Below are 19,893 nucleotides of genomic sequence, written 5' to 3' on the forward strand. Positions count from 1 at the left end.
CTCACTCCTTCCTATAAAAGGCCCCTTCCGTCTGAGCTGTGGGATGCTCATAGATCTTGTAGCCGCTCAGCTCACCTGAGCATTCTCCTAATGCAACTGCCCCCTGCCCCTATCGCAACACTCCCTTCCCCAGTCTTGCAGTAATCCTTGAGAATAAAGTGCCTCTTTCCCTAAGTCCATATTGGTTTCCGTCACCTCAAAGCAGCACATGGACACAGGAGGGAAAGAACGGGCTATGACAGCCAGGCTTGCTCCTGGGCAGACTCCCCGCCGTCCTGCCAGAACACAGCCAGGAGTCAAACAGTAAATAGAACTGGCTGCTAAAAGTCTTATCAAATTTAGAAAATTCAACCATTTTCCAGTTCACAGTACAATGTGTATGGGATGGAGGTGGTATTAAAAAAATTGAAAACAAAAACGGAAACAAACAGGAAAGCAACAATCCAGGTCTCTTTCTGGTATGGTTCCAGGGAGGGTGGATTTCAGGTTCAAAAGGCTCATGCAGCCACAGTGGCTGGGGCATTTTCACTTCAGAGCCTTCAACCTCCTGACGTTGGGGAGAAAAGCTGGACATGCCACAGGAATGTCAGTGAGGCAGGGGGTTGAGTTTAAGGGTGATTTCAGTGGAGAGATGTTTTCACCGTTAATTTTCTGGGGCCCAGCCTTGAGGCCTGGGGCGTCTCGAGTAGCACACTTAACATGGAAGGCCGTCCCCTGACCTCATCAGGCAGCAAGGATGGTGGACATCGGCTGTGGGGAGCAACCAGGGCCCTTGTCGGCAAGACAGGGGTGTGAACATCACCAATAACACAACCTGACTACCTGAGGAAAGAGAACTTCATTTTCCTGAGCTCTTTCTAAATCTATCCCAAGTGTCCCCCCGCAGGTGCACAGCCTGAACATCCCACTTGTCTCCGAACCCAAGAATATCTAGTGAGCACCTATTGTATACAGAGAACGATAAGGGGGCCCCGGGGTAGTGGTTGGGAGTGAAAACTCAAGCCTCTTCCTTGCACTGAGGTTTTCAAGAGCAAACGTCTGTTCACTGCAGGAGGCGGGGAGGCCCCAAGCTGCCCGGCACCTTTCTGGGGTGGGAGACCATCCCAGAGAACATCTCCGGTGGTTCTCTGAAAATCCTCCCAGCTAGCAGAGCACCACACAGCCCCCATTCCCTGCTGCGGGGAGGACAGGACCAGAGGAAAGAACACAAGGAAGAGGATGAGAAAATGTCTGGCCGGTCCCGGCACAGACTCTGTTCCGTCAAGGCTGCTTCTCTAGGGATCTCTAGAGACAGGTCTGCTCTCTGCTCAGAAGACAACGGTCCTGCCTCAAGCCAGTGACCAGGTCTGGAGACAGGCTGGGGCTCCCAGGATGTCCACTCTCCTCCCTGCACCCACCACTGTCCCTGAGGACCTTACTCAGATTCAGGTCAGGGAGTAGAAGGAAGACCCACACTCTGCTGCGGTCACCACACACCATGGAAAGTAAAGCTACGACCCCACAGCCATGGCCCGAGTCTACCCGGGTCAACACTCTTGAGAACCAACATAGGAGATCCCGTGGCCAACCCGCAGGCAGGACCCTGACTTGCAGGTCACAGCACCAAGTCCCAGGAAGTCGGGACTGCTGGGGATTCACTCTTCACAGCACCACACATTAGGCGGGTCCCAGCGGAGAAGGAGAAATCAGAAGCGTGAGGCACTTGGAAAATGCAGAAGAGAAAACAAGGAGCACGCGAGAACAGTGGCGAGCGGAGTCAAAACCTTTGGCTTGACGGCTCAGAGGGGGCCGGGGCTGTGCTCCCCCTGCTGTCTACACTGCCTACAAATAGTACCTGTCTGAGTCAGAGTGACCCTTGGGAGTAAGGGGATGCGGGGGCTTTGGTGGGGGGAGGGGGCGGCGTGAGGAGGGAACTTGACGTGTTCACATATGGCCACAGAGCCAGGAGCTGTGACCTCAACCAAGCCCTGGCTGGAGTGACCCCTCCTGATCAGTAAAGCTAAAAGGGACAGTAAGTGCCCAGCCTCTGTCCAGCCTGGGACCTCTGAGGAAGATGGAAGCAAAGGAAAGCTCTCATGCGTACCCTCCTCCATAGGACGTGGATGGATGGCTTCTCCAAGCTGAGTCCTGGCCTCAAGGGCTAAACAGACTTTTCCCAGCTGGGCTCGCCAGCTCGGACAGCCTGCACCAGCTCAACTGTCACCTCTGGGGTGAGGGGCCAGCTGAAGGGCGGATAGGGGACGAGCAGCCACTCAACCTCTTCGGCTCTACCCTCCCTACCTGGGGCTGAATATTGCACAAAACAACACTTGGGTGCCGTTGATGGTAGGCACTCTGGGCCTCTGTGGAAGCCGAGGTGGCACTGAGTCAAGGAGGAGATTTTTCAGAGATGCAGTGGTTCCAGGAGGAGGGGAGGTGGGGAGGGGGAGCTCAGAGGTGGCCGGGCATGCTTCCTCCAGATTCCGTGGCCACAGCTCCTCTGTGGTGTTCAGGGTCCTCACAGGAAGGGAGAAGCGCCTTCAGACGAGTCTAGATTTTCGAGCTAGCCATCCCCACAGCCCTCTGTGACCTGTATTCAGGAAACTGCAGGGAAAAAAGAGAGGGAGAGAGACATCAGCTCCGTGCTATCAGTGGGGAGCTGTCCTCTGGCTTGTGACAGGTGGGCGTGAGTGGCAGACTGTCACCTGAGAAGAAGGGTTTCCGCAGAAGTCTGTCCACATGTCTGCTCGTCCAGACCATCAACTCTGCAGTAAGAGGCATGGTGGCAGCCCCCAACCCCCAGCTGACAAGCCATTCCCCTCCTCCCTCCCAGCAAAGCTGCAGCTCAGTCTGCAGAGTTCCCAGGGCCTCGTAGGAACACAGGGCAGTGAGCCAGCTTCCTCACCTGCTCCCCTCTGCCCCAACTCCCAGGACTAAGACTAAGTCCCAGGACTAAGTCCCAGGGAAGATGTATTAAGAGGGGCCATTTGTGCACAGCCTACCATAGGCCAGCGGTTAATGTAAATTAACTGCCTTGACCTTCACAGTAACCCGATGGGGTTGGCTATTTCTGCTTCGTAAAACCTCTTTCTAGATAAGGAAACGGAGACTCAAGAGAGTGATTTGCTCAGGGCCGCTCAGCTCAGCTCAGCTCATCAGTTGCAGACCCAGGTTTGAAGCTACCATAGCTCAGCCTCCTAAACATCACCTTTCACATGAAACCAAAAGAGGGGGTGTGCAAGGGTCTCACCAATTTAAGGGACAGTCATGCAGGCACCAAGAAATGCTAAGCTTCTGTCCTTTGCTTTTGTTCTGGAAGTTCAGCACTACATCAAGAAGCATGAGCTGGTCTGTTTTCTCAACTCTTATTTTTGTCCCCTGGATCCCTCTGCCCCAGCTTCTACCTCGAGTGTTTCTGAAGACTCACCTTTGGAGCAAGCACAGCCAGGGGCCGGGTCTGCTGAGGTCTAGAGGCAGGGGGCCACAGAATGGAGACACCACCTGGCCTGGGGAGACTCTTGCGGCCTGGCACCGGGTTAGCCGGGAGTGCCTTCTGGGGCGGCCGAGGCCTGGAGAAATCCTGGGGAGAAAGCCACAAGCCTCACTCAAAGGCCAGAGGGGCCTGTTCGAAAGAAAATGTCCTCAATATTTTACAGGTCAAAAGCAGATGAGAAAAGGGATATACTATTTAAAAAGAATGGTCCCTCCGGAGCCTGTGCTCCGCAACGGGAGAGGCCACAACAGTGAGAGGCCCGCGTACCGCAAATAAATAAATAAATAAAAATAAAAAGAATGGTCCCATTTAAAAAGAAATTGTGTGCATACATGTTTACATGCTCAGGAAAAAGCCTTTTTGGAGAGCAATTTAGCAGTATCTATTAAGATTAGAAATGATCATTCTCTGACCTAATACATAATTTCATTCCCTCTGAGAACTATTTGCACAGGTGCACAAAAATGAAATTGCAAGGATGTTCCTTGCAGCACTGTTTGTGACAGCTAAAATAAACTATAAATAACTAAAATTTCCATCAACAGACAAATTACCAAAATTATACAGTGATATATAAAGCAGCATTTCAAAAGAAGGAAGTAGGTTGATACGTGCTGAGGTGGAAAGATGGTCAAGAGTCACGGCAAGCTGCAGTACAAGCTATAAAGGATAGTTTAGAGAAAATAAGTCACCCCACTACCCCCCACCAATGTAAATGCAGAGGTACAGAGGAAAGTCAGGAAGGATGAAGACCAAATTGATAACAGAGGTCAGAGGTTCAGAGTGGGCTGTGCATAGGGAGAGGGGTCGTCCAAGTGAACATTCAGTTTTTTTAACAAAGCATATATGTGTATTACTTGTGCAAATAAAAATAAAAATTGTAAAAAGAAGAAATCATATTTTCCGTATTGTTTGTCTATGGGTGGCACAGTCTTTCCTTTGTGCTTTTACATTACCTTCATGTTTTGCCCCCTTCTCAATAAGGCCTTCCCTGATGACCTTATTTAAAATTATAACACCCCCAAACACAACAATACACAATCAACAGGAGGCAGCAAAAGCAGCCTGAGAGAGAAGTTCATAGCAATACAGGCCTTCCTCAAAAAACAAGGAAAATCTCAAATAAACAACCTAACCTACCACCTAAAAGAATTAGAAAAAGCAGAACAAACAAAACCTAAAGTCAGCAGAAAGAAGATCAGAGAGGAAATAAAATAGAGATTTTAAAAAATAGAAAAAAAAATCAATAAAACCAAGAGCTGGTTTTCTGAAAGGATAAATAAAATCGACAAACCTCTGGTCAGGCTCACCAAGAAGAAGAAAGAGGACCCAAATAAAATAAGAAATGAAAGACAAGAAATAACTACTAACACTGCAGAAATACAAAAAATCATAAGAGAATACTATGAACCATTACATGCCAACGAATTGGACAACATAGAAGAAATGGACAAGTTTCTAGAAACACACAGCCCACCGTAACTGAATCAGGAAGAAACAGATAATTTGAACAGAATGATCACTAGAAGTGAAGTGGAATCTGTTAAAAAAAACAAAACAAAACAAAACAAAACTCCCTGCAAACCAAAGGGAGTGGCTTCCAGGATGCTTCACTGGGGAATTCTACCAAACATACAAAGAAGAGCTTACACCAATCCTTCTCAAACACTTCCAAAAGATTGAAGTGGAGGGAACACTCCCTAAGTCATGCTATGAAGCCACCATCACCCTGATACTAAAACCAGACAAAGACACTAACAAAAAAGAAAACTACAGACCAATATCTTTGATGAATATAGATGCAAAAATCCTCAACAAAATATTAGCAGACTGAATCCAACAACGTATAAAAAAGACCATATACCACAACCAAGCTGGATTCATCCTAGGGTCACAAGAATGGCTCAACATATGCAACTCAATCAATAGGAAACACCACATCAACAAAAGACAAAACTCACATGATCATCTCAACAGATGCAGAAAGAGCATTTGATAAAATTCAACATCAACTCATAATAAAAACTCTCACCAAAGTGGGTATAGACGGAACATATCTCAGCATAATAAAGGATATTTATGACAAACCCACAGCCAACATAAAACTCAACAACGAAAAGCTGAAAGCCTTCCTGCTAAAATGTGGAACAAGAAAAGGATGCCCATTCTCATCACTTCTATTCAACATAGTATTGGAAGTCCTAGACAAAGCAATCAGCCAAGAAAAAGAAATAAAAGGAAATTGGAAAGGAAGAGGTAAAATTGTCATTATATGCAGATGACATACTATATAAAGAAAACCCTAAAGACTCACACAAAAACTACTATAACTGGGACTTCCCTGGCAGTCCAGTGGTTAAGACTCCGTGCTTCCAATGCAGGGGGTGTGGGTTTGATCCCTGGTCAGGTAACTAAGATCCCACATTCTGTGCAGCACAGCCAAAAAAAAAAAAAAAACTACTAAAACTGATAAATGAATTCAGCAAGGTAGCAGGATACAAGATTAACATACAGAAATCTGTTGCATTTCTTTACACTAATAATAAAATTATCAGAAAGAGAAGTAAAAATACAATCCCTTTAAAAATTGTATCCAAAATAAAAATACTTAGGAATAAATCTGACGAAGGAAGTGAAAGACTGGTATGCTGAGAATTATAAAAAACATTGGCAAAGGAAACTGAAGATAATTCAAAGAAATGGAAAGATGCTCTTGGATTGGAAGCATTAATATTGTTAAAATGGCCATACTAACCAGAGCAATCTACAGATTTAATGCAACCCCTATCAAATTACCCATGACATTTTTCACAGAACTAGGGCAAATAATCATAAAATTTATATGAAACCACAAAAGACCCAGAGTTGCCAAACGATCCTGAGGAAAAAGAACAAAGCTGGAGGCATAACCCTCCCAGACTTCAGACAATACTACAAAGCTACAGTTATCAAACAGTGTGTTATTGGCACAAAAGCAGACATATGGATCAATGGAACAGAATAGAGATCCCAGAAATAAACCCACATACCTATGGTCAATTAATCTCAACAAAGGAGGCAAAAATATACAATGGAGAAAAGACAGTCTCTTCAGCAAGTGGTGTTGGAAAACTGGACAGCCACATGTAAATCAATAGTTAGAACACTCTCTCACGCCATACACAAAAATAAACTCGAAATGTCTTAAAGTCTTAAATGTAAGACATGACACCATAACACTCCTAAAAGAGAACATAGGCAAAACATTCTTTGACATAAATCGTAGCAATGTTTTCTTAGGTTAGTCTCCTAAGGCAAAAGAAATAAAAGCAAAAATAAACAAATGGGGCCTAATCAAACTTACAAGCTTTTGCACAGCAAACGAAACCATAAACAAAATGAAAAGACACCTATGAAATGGGAGAAAATATCTGCAAATAATGTGACTGACAAGGGCTTAATTCCCCAAATATACAAACAAACAGCTCAATATCAAAAAACAAACAACCCAATCAAAAAAATGGGCAGAAGACCTAAATAGACATTTCTGCAAAGAAGACATACAGACAGCCAAAAAGCACATGAAAAGATGCTCAACGTTGCTAATTATTAGAGAAACGCAAATCAAAACTACAATGAAGTATCATCTCACACCGGTCAGTATGGCCATCTTCAAAAAGTCTGCAAACAATAAATGCTGGAGAGGGTGTGTAGAAAAGGGAACCCTCCTATACTGTGGGTGAGAATGTAAATTGGTGCAGCCACTATGGAAAACAGTATGGAGGTTCCTGAAAAAGCTAAAAATAGAGCTACCGTATGATCCAGCAATCCCACTCCTGAGCATATACCCAGACTTTTATGGTGTCATGTCTTAATTCAAAAAGATACACGCACCCCAATGTTCATAGTCGCACTATTTACAATAGCCAAGACATGGAAGCAACCTAAGTGTCCATCGATAGATGAATGGATAAAGAAAATGTGGTATATATATACAAGCGAATGTGCCATTTGCAGCAACATGGATGGACCTAGAGATTATCACACTAAGTGAAGTAAGTCAGACAGAGAAAGACAAATATCACATGATACCACTTATATGTGTGGAATCTAAAAAATGATACAAATGAACTTATTTACAAAACAGAAACAGACTCACAGACGTAGAAAACAAACTTATGGTTACCAAAGGGGAAGAGGCAGGAGGGATAAATTAGGAGCTTGGAATTAATAGATACACACTACTATATATAAAAGAGATAAACAACAAGGACCTACTCTACAGCACAGAGAACTACATTCAGTATCTTGTAATAACCTATAACAGAAAGAATGTGAAAGAGAATATATATCTATATCTATATCTGAATCATTTTCCTACACAGCAGAATCTAACACAACACTGTAAACCAGCTATACTTCAATTTTTAAAAATTGCAACACTCCCCCAGTCAGCATTCCCAGACCCCTTTATCCTAATCTACTTTTCTTTTTTGGTATATATCACTTATCCCATTCCACCATACTATACAACTTACTTATTTTTTATTTTCTGCCTCTCCATCCCCCACTATATAAGAAACAGGGGCAGGGGTCCTTTTCTGTTTGATTCAGTGATACAGCTCAAGCTTTAGAACAGTGCCTACTATACAGTAAGCACTCAACACGTACTAGCTGAAAAAATAATAAAACTCTGCACCTGTCAAAAAAATTTTAATAACTATATTTATTCTGTGATCCAAAAAAAAATTTTAAGGGGCAAAGAATGGATCTCATGCCACCACCCACAGATCCCCAAGCTGGTGGGGTGCAAGAGAGAAGCTGATTCCACAGGTGAGAGTTCCAGTGCCTACTGTCCTGGATCGCTCCCCTTCCTGAGAAGGTCACTAGCAAGCATAAAAATGGCTCAAAGGCAAGCATGGGGAGAGAATGGGAGTAAATCAGAGATCTTCTGAAAGCAGCTTCTCAGCCAGCAGAAATGAAAAAGAGCAGCAGATTCTCATGACCAAAGCGCCCCGTTGTCCAGCGCCATCCCTTCCCGGAAGGACAATGCGATCCCACACGCTTCCAGCCCAGAAAGCTGTCAAATCAGTGGCTGCTGGAGGCCAGGACAGAGACCTTCTGGGGGAAGCAACAGCTGGGGGCAGATGTCAGGATACCGTGGGGAAATGCTGTGCTCCCTTGGCTGCTTTCTGTGCCAAACGAACAATCTGTGTGTGTGCAAGTGCACACGCAGGGCGGGTGATCTGGGTGATCATCAGCATGGCAACACTGGGCCTCCCAGAGCAGGGTCATGCCACTGGCCACGTCTGCTTTGACCCAGCTCGGCTCTACCAGGGGCCTCACCCAGCACTGTTTTCTAGAGGCAGAAACTGTCCTTGAACCGCTCTGGCCCATTGCTCCTGTCCTCAGCGGGTGGCACCTCCATCAGTCAAGCTGCACAAACCAGACACTGGGCAGTTGTGTGGGGGTTTTTTTTTGGGGGGGGCGGGTTGTCATCCCCTCCCAACCCTCATCAGCAACTGTTCCCCTGTCTTTTCTCTTCTACACATCCCTCACCAGCTTCACCCCATCACTGCTGTCACCCCCCCGCTCCAAGCTACCATCACCTCTCCTCTGGACGCTGTTTAAACTTGTAACCCCTGCACCCAGTCTCATCCCTCGGATCACAATGCCGCTACAGTGAGCCTTTCATTCTTTAAAACTAATTTTTTAATTAAAGTATAATATACATAAAAAGAAATGAGTCATACAACCAGATGAATCATCAGAGTGAACACACCTATGTAATCCTCACCCAGGTCAAACAATGGAAGATTAATAGTCTCAGAAGCATCTCTGGGCACCCTCCCAGGCACTGTGCCTCCCTCTTGCCTAAATGTAGCCCAAAGTGAGATCCCTGTAGATGGCAAATCTGTAGGGAAATTTCCCTGTAGATGGAAATCCCTGTAGATGTCACCCATGCTCCACCACTGCCCTGTTCCCATCAAATGCAGACCAAATTCCTAGTCCATGCCTGTGGCACAGTCTGGCTTCCCCTGGCTCTCCAGCCTTTCATCATAGCTCCATGGGCCCCAGGCAAAGGGGCCTTGAAGTTCCTTCCATCTGTGGGCTCTCTCCATCACAAAGCTTCCCTACCATCAGGTCCCTGGTCCAAGAACCTCTCCCACCCTTCACAGCCTGCTCACCCCGCAGGTCTCAGCTCAAATGTCACCTCCTCACGGAAGCCTCCCCAGATTTCCCAGGCTAAGTCAAGTCCCCCATAACTCTCTTTGTAAGAATGCTGAACCTCTCCTTCATAGCACTTACCACTACTGTCACTACATGTATACCAGTCTCGTCCCCAGCAAGCTGTGAGCTCTGTGAGGCGGAGATGGCATCTGCTTTGCTAACCACTGCCTAGTACAGAGTAGAAGTTCATACACATTTGTAGACAGAATAGAAGAGGTTACGAAGCTTCACCCTCCACCTCTCCAGAGTGGTCCATGTCACCAAGCTAGTAGGTGGTGGAGTGTGAATTCCCCCAGGGCAAGTGGTATCTCAGCTCTGGAGTCCAGGGCCTAAGCCAGGACCTGACCCACAGGGTGGTGAAGGGTTTGGAGTCAGCCCTGGGTGCAAGTCCTGGCTACTCCACTTACAAACCGCCACCTCGGGGTAGCCCCTTCAACTCCATGAGACACAGCTACCCAACACCGAAAATGGGGGCAGCAGACTCTCTTCTTGGAATGGTTCTGAGGAAGGGGGCGGCGCCCCGATTTAATCCCCGCCGCCTGCTCAGAGAAGCTGCCTCCCACTCCCCGCCCTTGAGAAACCCCCATCTGGGCCCAGGCCCAGCAGACGCCGTGCTTGGCATGTGTTTTGGGATAACTTCCACCGGCCAGGTGGCCCTCTGAGCTCTGGATTCCTGCCAGCAGCCACCAGGGAAAGTGGGAGTCAGGGCAGGACATGGAGCCTCCAGGCTTCCCGTCCCCCCAGCTGGAGTCCACTGCCCCTGGGGACCCCTCCCCCAACCTACTGCTCGGCACCTTGGGGTGAGGCTGACACCATCTCCACTGAACAGGCCTCCAGTGTGGGTTTTTTAGGACCAGTGGTTTCAATGGACTGCTCCCTCCTCCTACACCTCTGTTCTTCCCACACCCCTGTCTGCACGTGGCTGCTTTCTCCCCTCTTCCTCCCTTTCTCTCCTCTTTCCTTCTGTTATGGGCCGAACTGTGCCCCGCCAAAATTCATACGTTTCCGCTCTAACCCCCAGTACCTCAGAATGTGACTGTATTTGGAGACAGGGCCTTTAAAGAGGTGACTATGTTGAAATGAGGCCGTTAGAGTGGGCCCTAATCCGGTCTGACTGGCGTCCTTATAAGAGGAAATGTAGACACAGAGAGACATCAGGGTGCACGTACACAAAGGAAGGACCATATGAGGACACGGCAGAATGCAGTCATCTGCAAGCCAAGCAGACAGGCCTCAGAAGAAACCAAGCCTACTGGACTTCCAGCCTCCAGAACCATCAGAGGATAACTTCCTGTTGTTCACACCACCCGGTCTGTGCTGTTTTGGCCGCCCAAGGAGACTAACGCACCCTCCGTCTCCTCGTCCCTCCTCTACTCCTCTTGCTCTTTTCCCTTTCTCCTTCCCTCTTCTCTCCCTGTCAGTCTTTCCTTTCCCTTTCTGCATGGAATTTTCTATCCCCCCGCTGCCCCAGATGAGAAAAGTGGGATAGTAGCAGCTTCGCATCATCAGAGAACCAAAACTGATGCTCTCGGCTCTGCTAAACCATGACACTGCCGTGTCCCAGGGACCCCCCCCAACACCTGGAGCCAACCACAGTCCTTAGGGGCAGAGACAGCCTGGGCTCCATGGAGCCCTCTGGACCATGCCCAAGAACAGCAGTCCCAGGAGGAAAATGGGCAAGTCCCCTACCCCACCTGAGGGGCTCCACACCAAAAACCACAGGCCGCTCTGGAAGGCACCACGCCTGGCCACCGTCCTGGAAACATCTGTGTCTGTGCTACAGGAACTTCTGCCAGAAGGTAGAGCTGGAGCCATCAGAGCACAGAAACACCGGGTGAACAGACTGCTGGGCAGGCAGCTCTGCTTCCAAAGAACACCAGTGGTGGGGGGATAGCCCAGCCCCTACTCAGCCCTCCCAGAGGCCCGGCCCCTTGACCAGCCTCCCAGACGAGCGAGGCATCACCGTATGTCCCTCAGTAAGACTTCCCGACTAGTGCAAAATACCAAGAGGCACAATTTGGTGGAATAAGTACTATGATGAGAGAAGTACAGAGGCACCAAACTCAGGCTTGGGGGTCAGAGAAGGCTTCTTAGAGGAAGTGGCATCTAAGAGGAGACCTAAGGATGAACAAGAGCTGGCCGTGCAAAAGGAAGTATATGTGGCAGAAGAAACAGCATTTGCAAAGGCCTAGAGGAGAGAAAAAAGACCATGGGGAACTGAAACATTAACTGAACATTAACATTTGGGGTGGAAGGTGGGTAGTGGCTTGTCACAGAAGAGGCCAACCAGGAAGGAAGTCCTCGGTAGTGTATTTCCTCATGCTCATCACCCTCACTCTGTGTGCCCTGTATCTACCAGAATGCAGAAGAGGCAGCCAGCCCATGAGTCAGCAAGCTCCCTCTTCCCAGCCTCTGTCATTCCTCATGGCTGATGGCCTGAAAAGTGATGCTTCCGGCCCAGGGTTGCTGAGAAACCACTTACCTGGGAGAGGATGCACTTTGGTGCGGGGGGCACTGGCCGGCTTGGGGGAGGCCTCCTGGATGATTCTCTCCTCTCTACTGGGGGTCCGGCCCCTGGGGAGTTCCTAGCAGTCCTGCTGAGGTGTGCTGGCAATGGCGCAGGTGGGGACCCACCATGCAGACAGTCTGCAGGGGGCCTGGGAGGAGGCTGGGAGGGCTTCCGTAGGGTTTCAGGGGTGTTGGTCACCTGTATGCATAAGACGAGGAATGCCTGAGACACAGGAACCCTTAATGCACTTAAAAAGTCAGGGGTGGTCTTGTGTGTCTCACTGACATGCACAGAGGCCTAGGATCCCAGAGGTCAGATGCAACGTTTAAAGTCATTAGGGGATGGCAGAACCAGCTGACCATCTCTCAAGCCAAGAAAGTGTCTTTTATCACCAATCCCGTGGGCCCACAGAGGCGCTTAGGAAAATCTAGCAGAGTCCTGAGGGACAAAGTTAAAGTAGCAAAGTTCATGGTGCAAAGCCTTTACCTTTCGCTTGCCCTGGGGTGTCTGCAACTTGAACGTTGGGTTGGCGTGGCCAGTTCCACTGTTCTGAGACACCCTGAAGGGACAACTAGTAACAAGGAAGGAGAGAGGAAGAGTAAAGGGAGTGTTGTTCATTGAGGATCAGTGCCTGACATCCCTCTGACCGAGGCATGGCAGTGAGCAGCTCAGTCATCCCAAGTCTGTTCTGGTGGAAGTGGGATGGGTCCTCCTGAACCCCAGCTCCCTAGGCATGGACACGGTGGCCAATGGAAAACTCCCAAGGAAAGACAATTGGCCTCATACAAAGCAGAATGTTCCTCAGCACCTTTCCTTCACCCTTTTAAGACCTTTCTCCCCCAAGAAGACGAGGATGACACCATCCATCAACCAATCTCCCTCAGGCGTCGTGCCAGGAGGACCTGGGATTTAAAATCCCCTCCGGAAAAAGTGTCATCTAATAGAGGACTCAGAGACTATACACCTTCAATATTCAAAGGAATGAACTGCTTAGGAAAAAAAATTACTCTGTCTTGAGCTGATGTCCAGCCACCCCTGTAATTGACGAGCTAGTCAGTTTTTCTCTGTTGCCTCAGTTTCCTGCCCTTTAAAATGGGGAGCAAATCAATTAGATAGATACACGCTAGCAAAGAGGTTTCATTTCTATTCCAACTTGAATTGGTTGGGGCATTCTGCTGAGAAGGATTCTGAAGTGATGACCAGGCTCAGCCAAGCTTACTTATTAATAAAAATCAGCTAGTAATGTCTGCCACGGTCAAGGAGCATGGCAGCAGTGGAGAGAGCGGCGTGTACCTGGCATTTGCCTTCCCCGAATTAGACCCACCACCACCAACTTTTTCACCAGGTACTGCTTATGGAAAGCTCTGTGATCTCCAAGTGGACCCCAAATCCTTCACGGTACCCCGTCATACCTGAACTGTTGCCTCAACTTGGAAGGGAGGGCTAGGGGCTTGAGGTAGCCCAGTTTGTTGTTCTGTTTACAGCAGTGGTACATCAGCATGAGGACCGCCAGCGCAAAGATGGCCGAAAACACACCGGCTACTACAGGACCAGCACCTTCCAGAAATAGAACCCAAGTGAAAGACTTAGAAGCGGTCTGAGCTTTAGCTGTGGATTTCAAATAATGTATTCCTGACACTCTTCAGATATTTGATCTTCATTTACATTGTATTACTTACTTTAACTTAAAAACTATAGTAAAAAAACACACATTATGTCCCACTGCGAAGCCACTATTATTAGCTTAAACAACCAGGTCAACTTGCTTGGCACAGATCTCATAATAAAGCTTCTCCGGCCACTTCTGCCTAATTGAAGACAGTGCCTTTTAAGGCAAGGAGTTTCAGCTCTATTATTATTTACCACTAGTTTTCAGCCTGAATCATGATGTTCCTGGACACAAAGCAACCAACACAAAACACTGAGAGTCATAGATTGACGTAAGATTAGAACTTTCACACATAATCCACAATTTCACATTGGGTTTCACCGAACTGCCTCAATGTTCTCACAAATTATAAATCTAAATGCACAAAATATATATAGAACAGTGACACACTACTTTTATGTTTTACATGTTGAGGTTTCTTCCTTAAAAAAAAAAAAAGTTCTCTATTACTTTTTAAAAGCTTGGAAACCAAAGAGCTAGAATCCCTTAGATTTCCACTAAAAAAACTGTAACATTTTCTGAGTTCCTGGTTCCTCATTTGAAGCTTTGTTCATCCAAGGAGATCTGAGCCACTATAATGTGTCCTAGGTTCATGATTATTTTTAAGTGGCCAAGAAGGGGTAGTCGCCTCCACCGCCCCCCAGAAAGAATGTGATTATTCAGTAACCTGTGGTCTGTCTTAATCTCTCTCTAAGCAGAACCATGCCCCTCAATAGAAGGGACAGAGGAAGACCAACTGAGGCTGAGCCCCACACCAGGCTGCTAGCCTGGGCCACTCCTCCCACTCGGTCCCTCTTGTTCTCTCATCTACAAAATCAGGATAGTGATGCTGACTCATCATCTCTCTGCATCATGCCACCCGCCCCCATGGCACCCACCCCTCCTCACAAAGGTGGGCAGAGGCCCACACAGGCCAGGCACTCACCCTCGGGGGGCATGGGCCCGCTGTCGATGCTGCCCCCTTGGCCCGGTGTGTTGCAGAAGGGCGGGGCCCAGCCCGGGAAGCAATGGCAGTTCTGATTGTTGTTGCAAACCTGGAGCAAGGGCAGGGCAGAGGCGTCAGCACCCTGGAGAGCTCTGGCCTCCCATAGGGCCTGCCCCCTCAGTCATCATGGCAGAGGAGCCCCAAAACCCCAGGCACGCGTACCCCGTGGCCGTGGCACTTCTTCCCACAGCCTTCTGTTTCGAAGAACGAGGTGTTCCTGCACTGCCCCTCGAAGCAAATCTGTAATGAGGAAGAAGCCACTCAGTACAACGGAAGGGACACTGGTTGGCAATTAGGAGACTGGGGTTTTGCACTCAGAACTTATGGGACTCAAAAAGGCAGCCTACTTCAGGTTATTACTGTGAAAAATTAAAAACAACCTAAAAAGCCAAGGACAGGATGGTGGTTAACTAAATTCTGCTATCACTTGTGTGATTAGGGAGAAAAAACAAATATTATATTTTTAATAAATGTGTTATTCCACTCTATATTACTATATGTTGGTGATATGTTAATTACTTAATTGTATATTAATATGCACTAATTGAAATATTATACTTAAAAATAATGACCATGGTGACAGCTGTCTGCTTTGTGCCAGGTAGTATACCAAGTGCTTCAAATGTTTTTTATAACATCATTCTCATAGTAAACTCTGAGACACGGCCATTATTTTCCCCAGGCTTCCCTGACTCCTAGTCTAGTCCACTTCTCAATTCATAAGATAATTAATGATAAGGACAAAAGAGATAATAGCCAGCCTTCTAAATGGTTTACAGGGATTATCTCATTTAATCCTTATAACAATTCTATGAGGTGGGTCTTGCTCTTACTAACATGCTTATTTAATAAAGGAAGCAAGCCACAGGGCCAGAGAGGTTGGGGAAGCCAGGACTTGAGCCCAGGCACCCTCGCTCCAGATTCACACTTCAGTCACTGCAACCCAACGACTGAGTGAGGCTGGAGAAAGGGACTCACGTGGTTATGGCCACATTTGGTCCCGGTCATCACCAGGCCTGGGTCCAGCATGTCACCCTCCTCCTCGGGACCTCGGTAGACGTGGGTTCCCCGACATCGGATCTGCCTCCCGTTCATGATGATGGTGGTGTCGATGGGCACTGCATTGGACTCCAGGGGCCGGGCCTCAGAACTCTGACACTGGATCTTCCCACACTTGGCATCTCTGAGCCCGAGAGAGAAGGAGGGAAGGAGATGGAATCAGAGGCAGGGGAAGAGCTGGGGCACCAAAGAGCTTCAATCTTTCTTGACCAGGACAGCAGGCTTGGATGGGGGAGAGGCAAAAGGGCAATGAGTGTGCTGTAGGGACTCAGCAGGAAAGACCCCATGTGGACTGAGACCAAGGATAGGATGCTAGATCTTTATCCCCAAGCAGATCGAGGCCAGAGAGCTGGCCTTGGAAAGTCCTCTTTACTGCAAGGACAACTGCCTGACCTGAGCAACCTGCCCCCTTATGCTCCTTGCACCCCCATGCACTCAAGTGCTGCAGCCAGAAGCCTGGTGTCATCCCCGACTTCCCATACTCCCTCCCTCCTATATACCTACTCTAATTCACACCACCATCCTTTCTCACCTGGACACCAGGAATCTGTCTCCCTGCCTCCAGTCTTGCCCTATAAGAGCCTAATTTCCAAACTGCTCTCAAGCCAAAGTCCAAACACCCCTAGCCATGCATTTGAGGCTTCTCATGATCTGGTCCCTGCTTAACTAGCTAGGCTCATTTCTCAGAAGCCCCCTCTCCACTGCACCCCAACATTATACTTTAACTATATCAAATTGTTATCAGTTCTTCCTACCAAGGATTTTTCTCTACTCATCTCTCTGCCTGGTACACTCTCCCAGGTACCAGCGCCATTCCCCATCCTGTTCAACTGGATAATTTCTCCAAATCTCAGCTTAGGCATAACTTCCTTTGGGAGACCACCTCAACCCACTAACATTTCCATTATTACACCGTATTGTTATGTTCCATGGACTCAGCACAGTATCTGGCACATGGTAGAGCCACAATAGATAGTGGATGGGTGGGTGGGTGGATGGATAGATGTTTGAAATGAATGAATGAATGGGTGAATAACAGGCTGTTCAGATGAGGGTATAAGTCGTACCCTGTGGAAATGACCCAAGAGGGCTGATGCCCCACCCTACTGTAAGAAGGCCCCAGAAGGAGGTCGGACCAGCTTTCTAGGAAGCATTGCCATCCGCGCCCTCCCTTGGACTCCCTTAGGGCTGAATGGCACATTGCCAAAAGGGCCTGGAACAGATTTATTTAAAGGCCCAGTTTGGGGCCAGCCAAGCTGCTGAGAGGGCGGGAGTGAGGACGGAGCAGGAATTGCTTTGTCACCCTCATCTCATGGGGTCTGCCCTATGGTCATCACCTCATGTTGCACTTCTTGTGTTTCCCATTCATGTCCTTCCCACAGTTTCCAAAGGTGTCACCTGCCACATTAACCTTCTCGAAGCAGAGATCTGGAGCGGGCCGGGCTCCTGGGTGGGCAAGAAACATTTATCAGTACACTAGCCAACGTTAGCAGAAGCCAGAAGCCCCCAAAGGGCAGAGCTAGCCCTTGGCAAAATCAGAAGGTTAAGAAAGTTTTAGGGGAGGGAATACTCAGCCTGTTCTTTCTTTACCCCTATCAGTTATTCGACCCCCACCTCCTCAAGACCTACTCATAGAAAAAGGCTTTACATCAGTTCTTTATACCTTATTGGGGTTTTATATCTGTGGGAGGTTTGTGTGCTAAGCCTTCTCTCTAATGAAGAAGGCCTGTCCCACTTCAGGTTTTTTACTAAAGGTAATACCTGCACGACATTTTAAAGAATAAAGCATGTCTTTCAGTTTTTTCTACCTAGTCATTCCAGTTCCTACTTTCCTACAACCTGGTGAAGCAATCTCAATTAACAGTGTATCTTCTAAAGATAATTTTATCTCTACTGTCTAGATACAATTCTTGTGTATCTTCTAGAGATAATCCAGCTAATAAAGAGTGCCAGCATAGCCCATTCACTGGTCTGCGTCTTGCATTTTTCACTTAATTTATCACGAGAGATTTTTTTTTTAATTCAGTACATACAGAGCTGCCTCCTTTTATTCAGCTGTATAGTGTGGAGGTACCAGAATTACTTTAATTGGTCCCTACTGAAGGATTTATAGGTTGCTACTGGTATCACTAACAATGTTGCAATGAATATCGTTGTAAATCTATCTTCACATAAATGTGCAAGTGCAAATGCAGGATAGATACATCCCCAAGGAGTAGTATGGATGAGCCCAATGACAGGTGCACTTAAAATTCTGGTATCTCCAAACAGCTTTCCATTGGGTTTGTACCTACCTGTTTTCCCACACCCTCCACAACTATATTATTATTGTTCTTGTTGTTATAGTATTATTACCTTATTATATTAATTCTTCAGTCTTTGCCAATATGATACATGAAAAAAATCCCATCCCACAGTTGTTATAATTTGCTTATAGCTTAAGGCCATTTGCATTTCCTTTTCTGTCTCCATCCTCTGCCATTTCTGTTGGATTATTCTTATCCACTCACCCATTCTGAGAATTTAAAGCATCAAAGAACTAGGAAGAACACTGCCTACTGCCTCTCCCTGAAAGTCTACCCTGAGGCAAGGGGTTTGAAAAAAGGAAATATCTGGAGATGTTGTTTTAAAGCCAAGGATTCTAAGCTACCCAGAGTGCCTGAAGGGGGAGGCTGGCTAGGAAGCAGTGGGGTGGGAGGAGGGCCATTCCCCCCAGGAGAGCCTTACCAGGACCCCACAGCTGCTGGCACTGCTCCTGGTAGGTAAGGCACATGCCATTGTAGCAGTAGGCCTGGCCACCCTCGCAGGGGGTGCCGTCCATCTGGTAGAAGTTGGTGGGGCAATGGGGGGACTTGCCCGTGCAGAACTCCGGGAGGTCACACTGCCGCGCCTGCTCACGGCACAGTGTGCCAGGGGCCAGCAGCTGAGCCGAGGAACGAGAGCAGAAAAAAAGGTCAATCTGCCACCTGCCCTCAACCCTCCCAGCAAGGGCTCATGAGCATCACTCTCGTGGAACAGAATTTCCCATTACCATTATTTCGGAGTGCTTTTTACATGACCTCATTAGCTCAAATCACCATCATTCATCTAATATGAATAGTGACTTAGGGTTTCGAGGTGTTTTCACAAATGCTAACTCTGCATAGCAGTCTTAAGAAGTAGGTAAAAAATAATATTTATGCAACAATTTACAGTTTACTAAGTGCTTTAGTAATCACAGCTACTTTAGGGAGCTCCCACTTAAGTGCAGTACAAATATCACTTCATTTAGTTTTCATGATAGTCCTCTGTAATATAATTATCCCTATTTCACAGATTACGAAACCTGAGGCGAAAGAGGTTAAATAATGTCTCCAAAGTCTCATGGTTAGTAAGTGACAGAAGAGCCAAGCCCACTAATACATATGTAGAGATACACACACACACACACACACACAGAGTAGCATTCATACGTCTTTTTTTTTTTCATTCATACATCTTTGAATTTACAAAGCACTCTGGCAATAATACATCCCCGTTACTGAGCCAAGCGCCAGGCTAAGTATGTTACACATACTCAAGTCGTGAGATCCTCACAATATCCATGAGCTACATATACTGCTATTTGCCTCATTCTGCAGATGAAATAACCTGATCAATAGCACACCTTGGGCAACTGGTAAACACTGAGTTTCCACTTGAGTCTTCCAGCCTCCCAGGGTGGTCAGAGTTATTAGTACTCTTCCCGTCTTACAGATAAAGAACCTAGGCTTGGATGGGTAATCGGCTGCCCCAAATCACACAGAGGGCTTGAATTGAAGGCCTCAGACTCCAAGCCTCATCTTTTCCCACACACTTCTCTCCAGGAACTCCTTTTCAAGATCCAAGCTGATATCCTGGGACTGGGAGATGGGCGCTCTCCACACTCGCTCTCAGGCCTTAGCCTGAGACTCAAGGACCTGACCCCAGCTAGCACAGCCTCCCTGGGGGACGCCGGGTGCATCCTAGAG

General features: G+C 47.4%; 1 protein-coding gene across 4 annotated transcripts in view; it reads right to left on the reverse strand.

Annotated features, from left to right (window-relative positions):
• Positions 1 to 8: 8 nt before the first annotated feature.
• The window catches only part of ADAM19 (ADAM metallopeptidase domain 19), an 87,724-nt gene continuing 67,839 nt past the window's right edge, over positions 9 to 19,893 (reverse strand). For all 4 annotated transcript variants that reach the window (XM_029218805.1, XM_029218806.1, XM_029218808.1 and 1 more), the window contains 10 exons: positions 18,632 to 18,827; positions 17,242 to 17,350; positions 15,824 to 16,028; positions 15,008 to 15,085; positions 14,786 to 14,894; positions 13,604 to 13,748; positions 12,678 to 12,762; positions 12,165 to 12,389; positions 3,407 to 3,559; positions 9 to 2,583 (listed from right to left, as the gene is read on the reverse strand). In XM_029218805.1, coding sequence (XP_029074638.1) covers positions 2,530 to 2,583; positions 3,407 to 3,559; positions 12,165 to 12,389; positions 12,678 to 12,762; positions 13,604 to 13,748; positions 14,786 to 14,894; positions 15,008 to 15,085; positions 15,824 to 16,028; positions 17,242 to 17,350; positions 18,632 to 18,827 — 1,359 coding nt within the window. In that variant the 3' untranslated portion in view covers positions 9 to 2,529. The remainder of the gene's footprint in view (positions 2,584 to 3,406; positions 3,560 to 12,164; positions 12,390 to 12,677; positions 12,763 to 13,603; positions 13,749 to 14,785; positions 14,895 to 15,007; positions 15,086 to 15,823; positions 16,029 to 17,241; positions 17,351 to 18,631; positions 18,828 to 19,893) is intronic.

Source organism: Monodon monoceros, unplaced genomic scaffold, assembly GCF_005190385.1.
Source record: "Monodon monoceros isolate NGI ecotype Baffin Bay Population unplaced genomic scaffold, NGI_Narwhal_1 Super_Scaffold_12, whole genome shotgun sequence".
Classification (NCBI taxonomy): Eukaryota; Metazoa; Chordata; class Mammalia; order Artiodactyla; family Monodontidae; genus Monodon; species Monodon monoceros.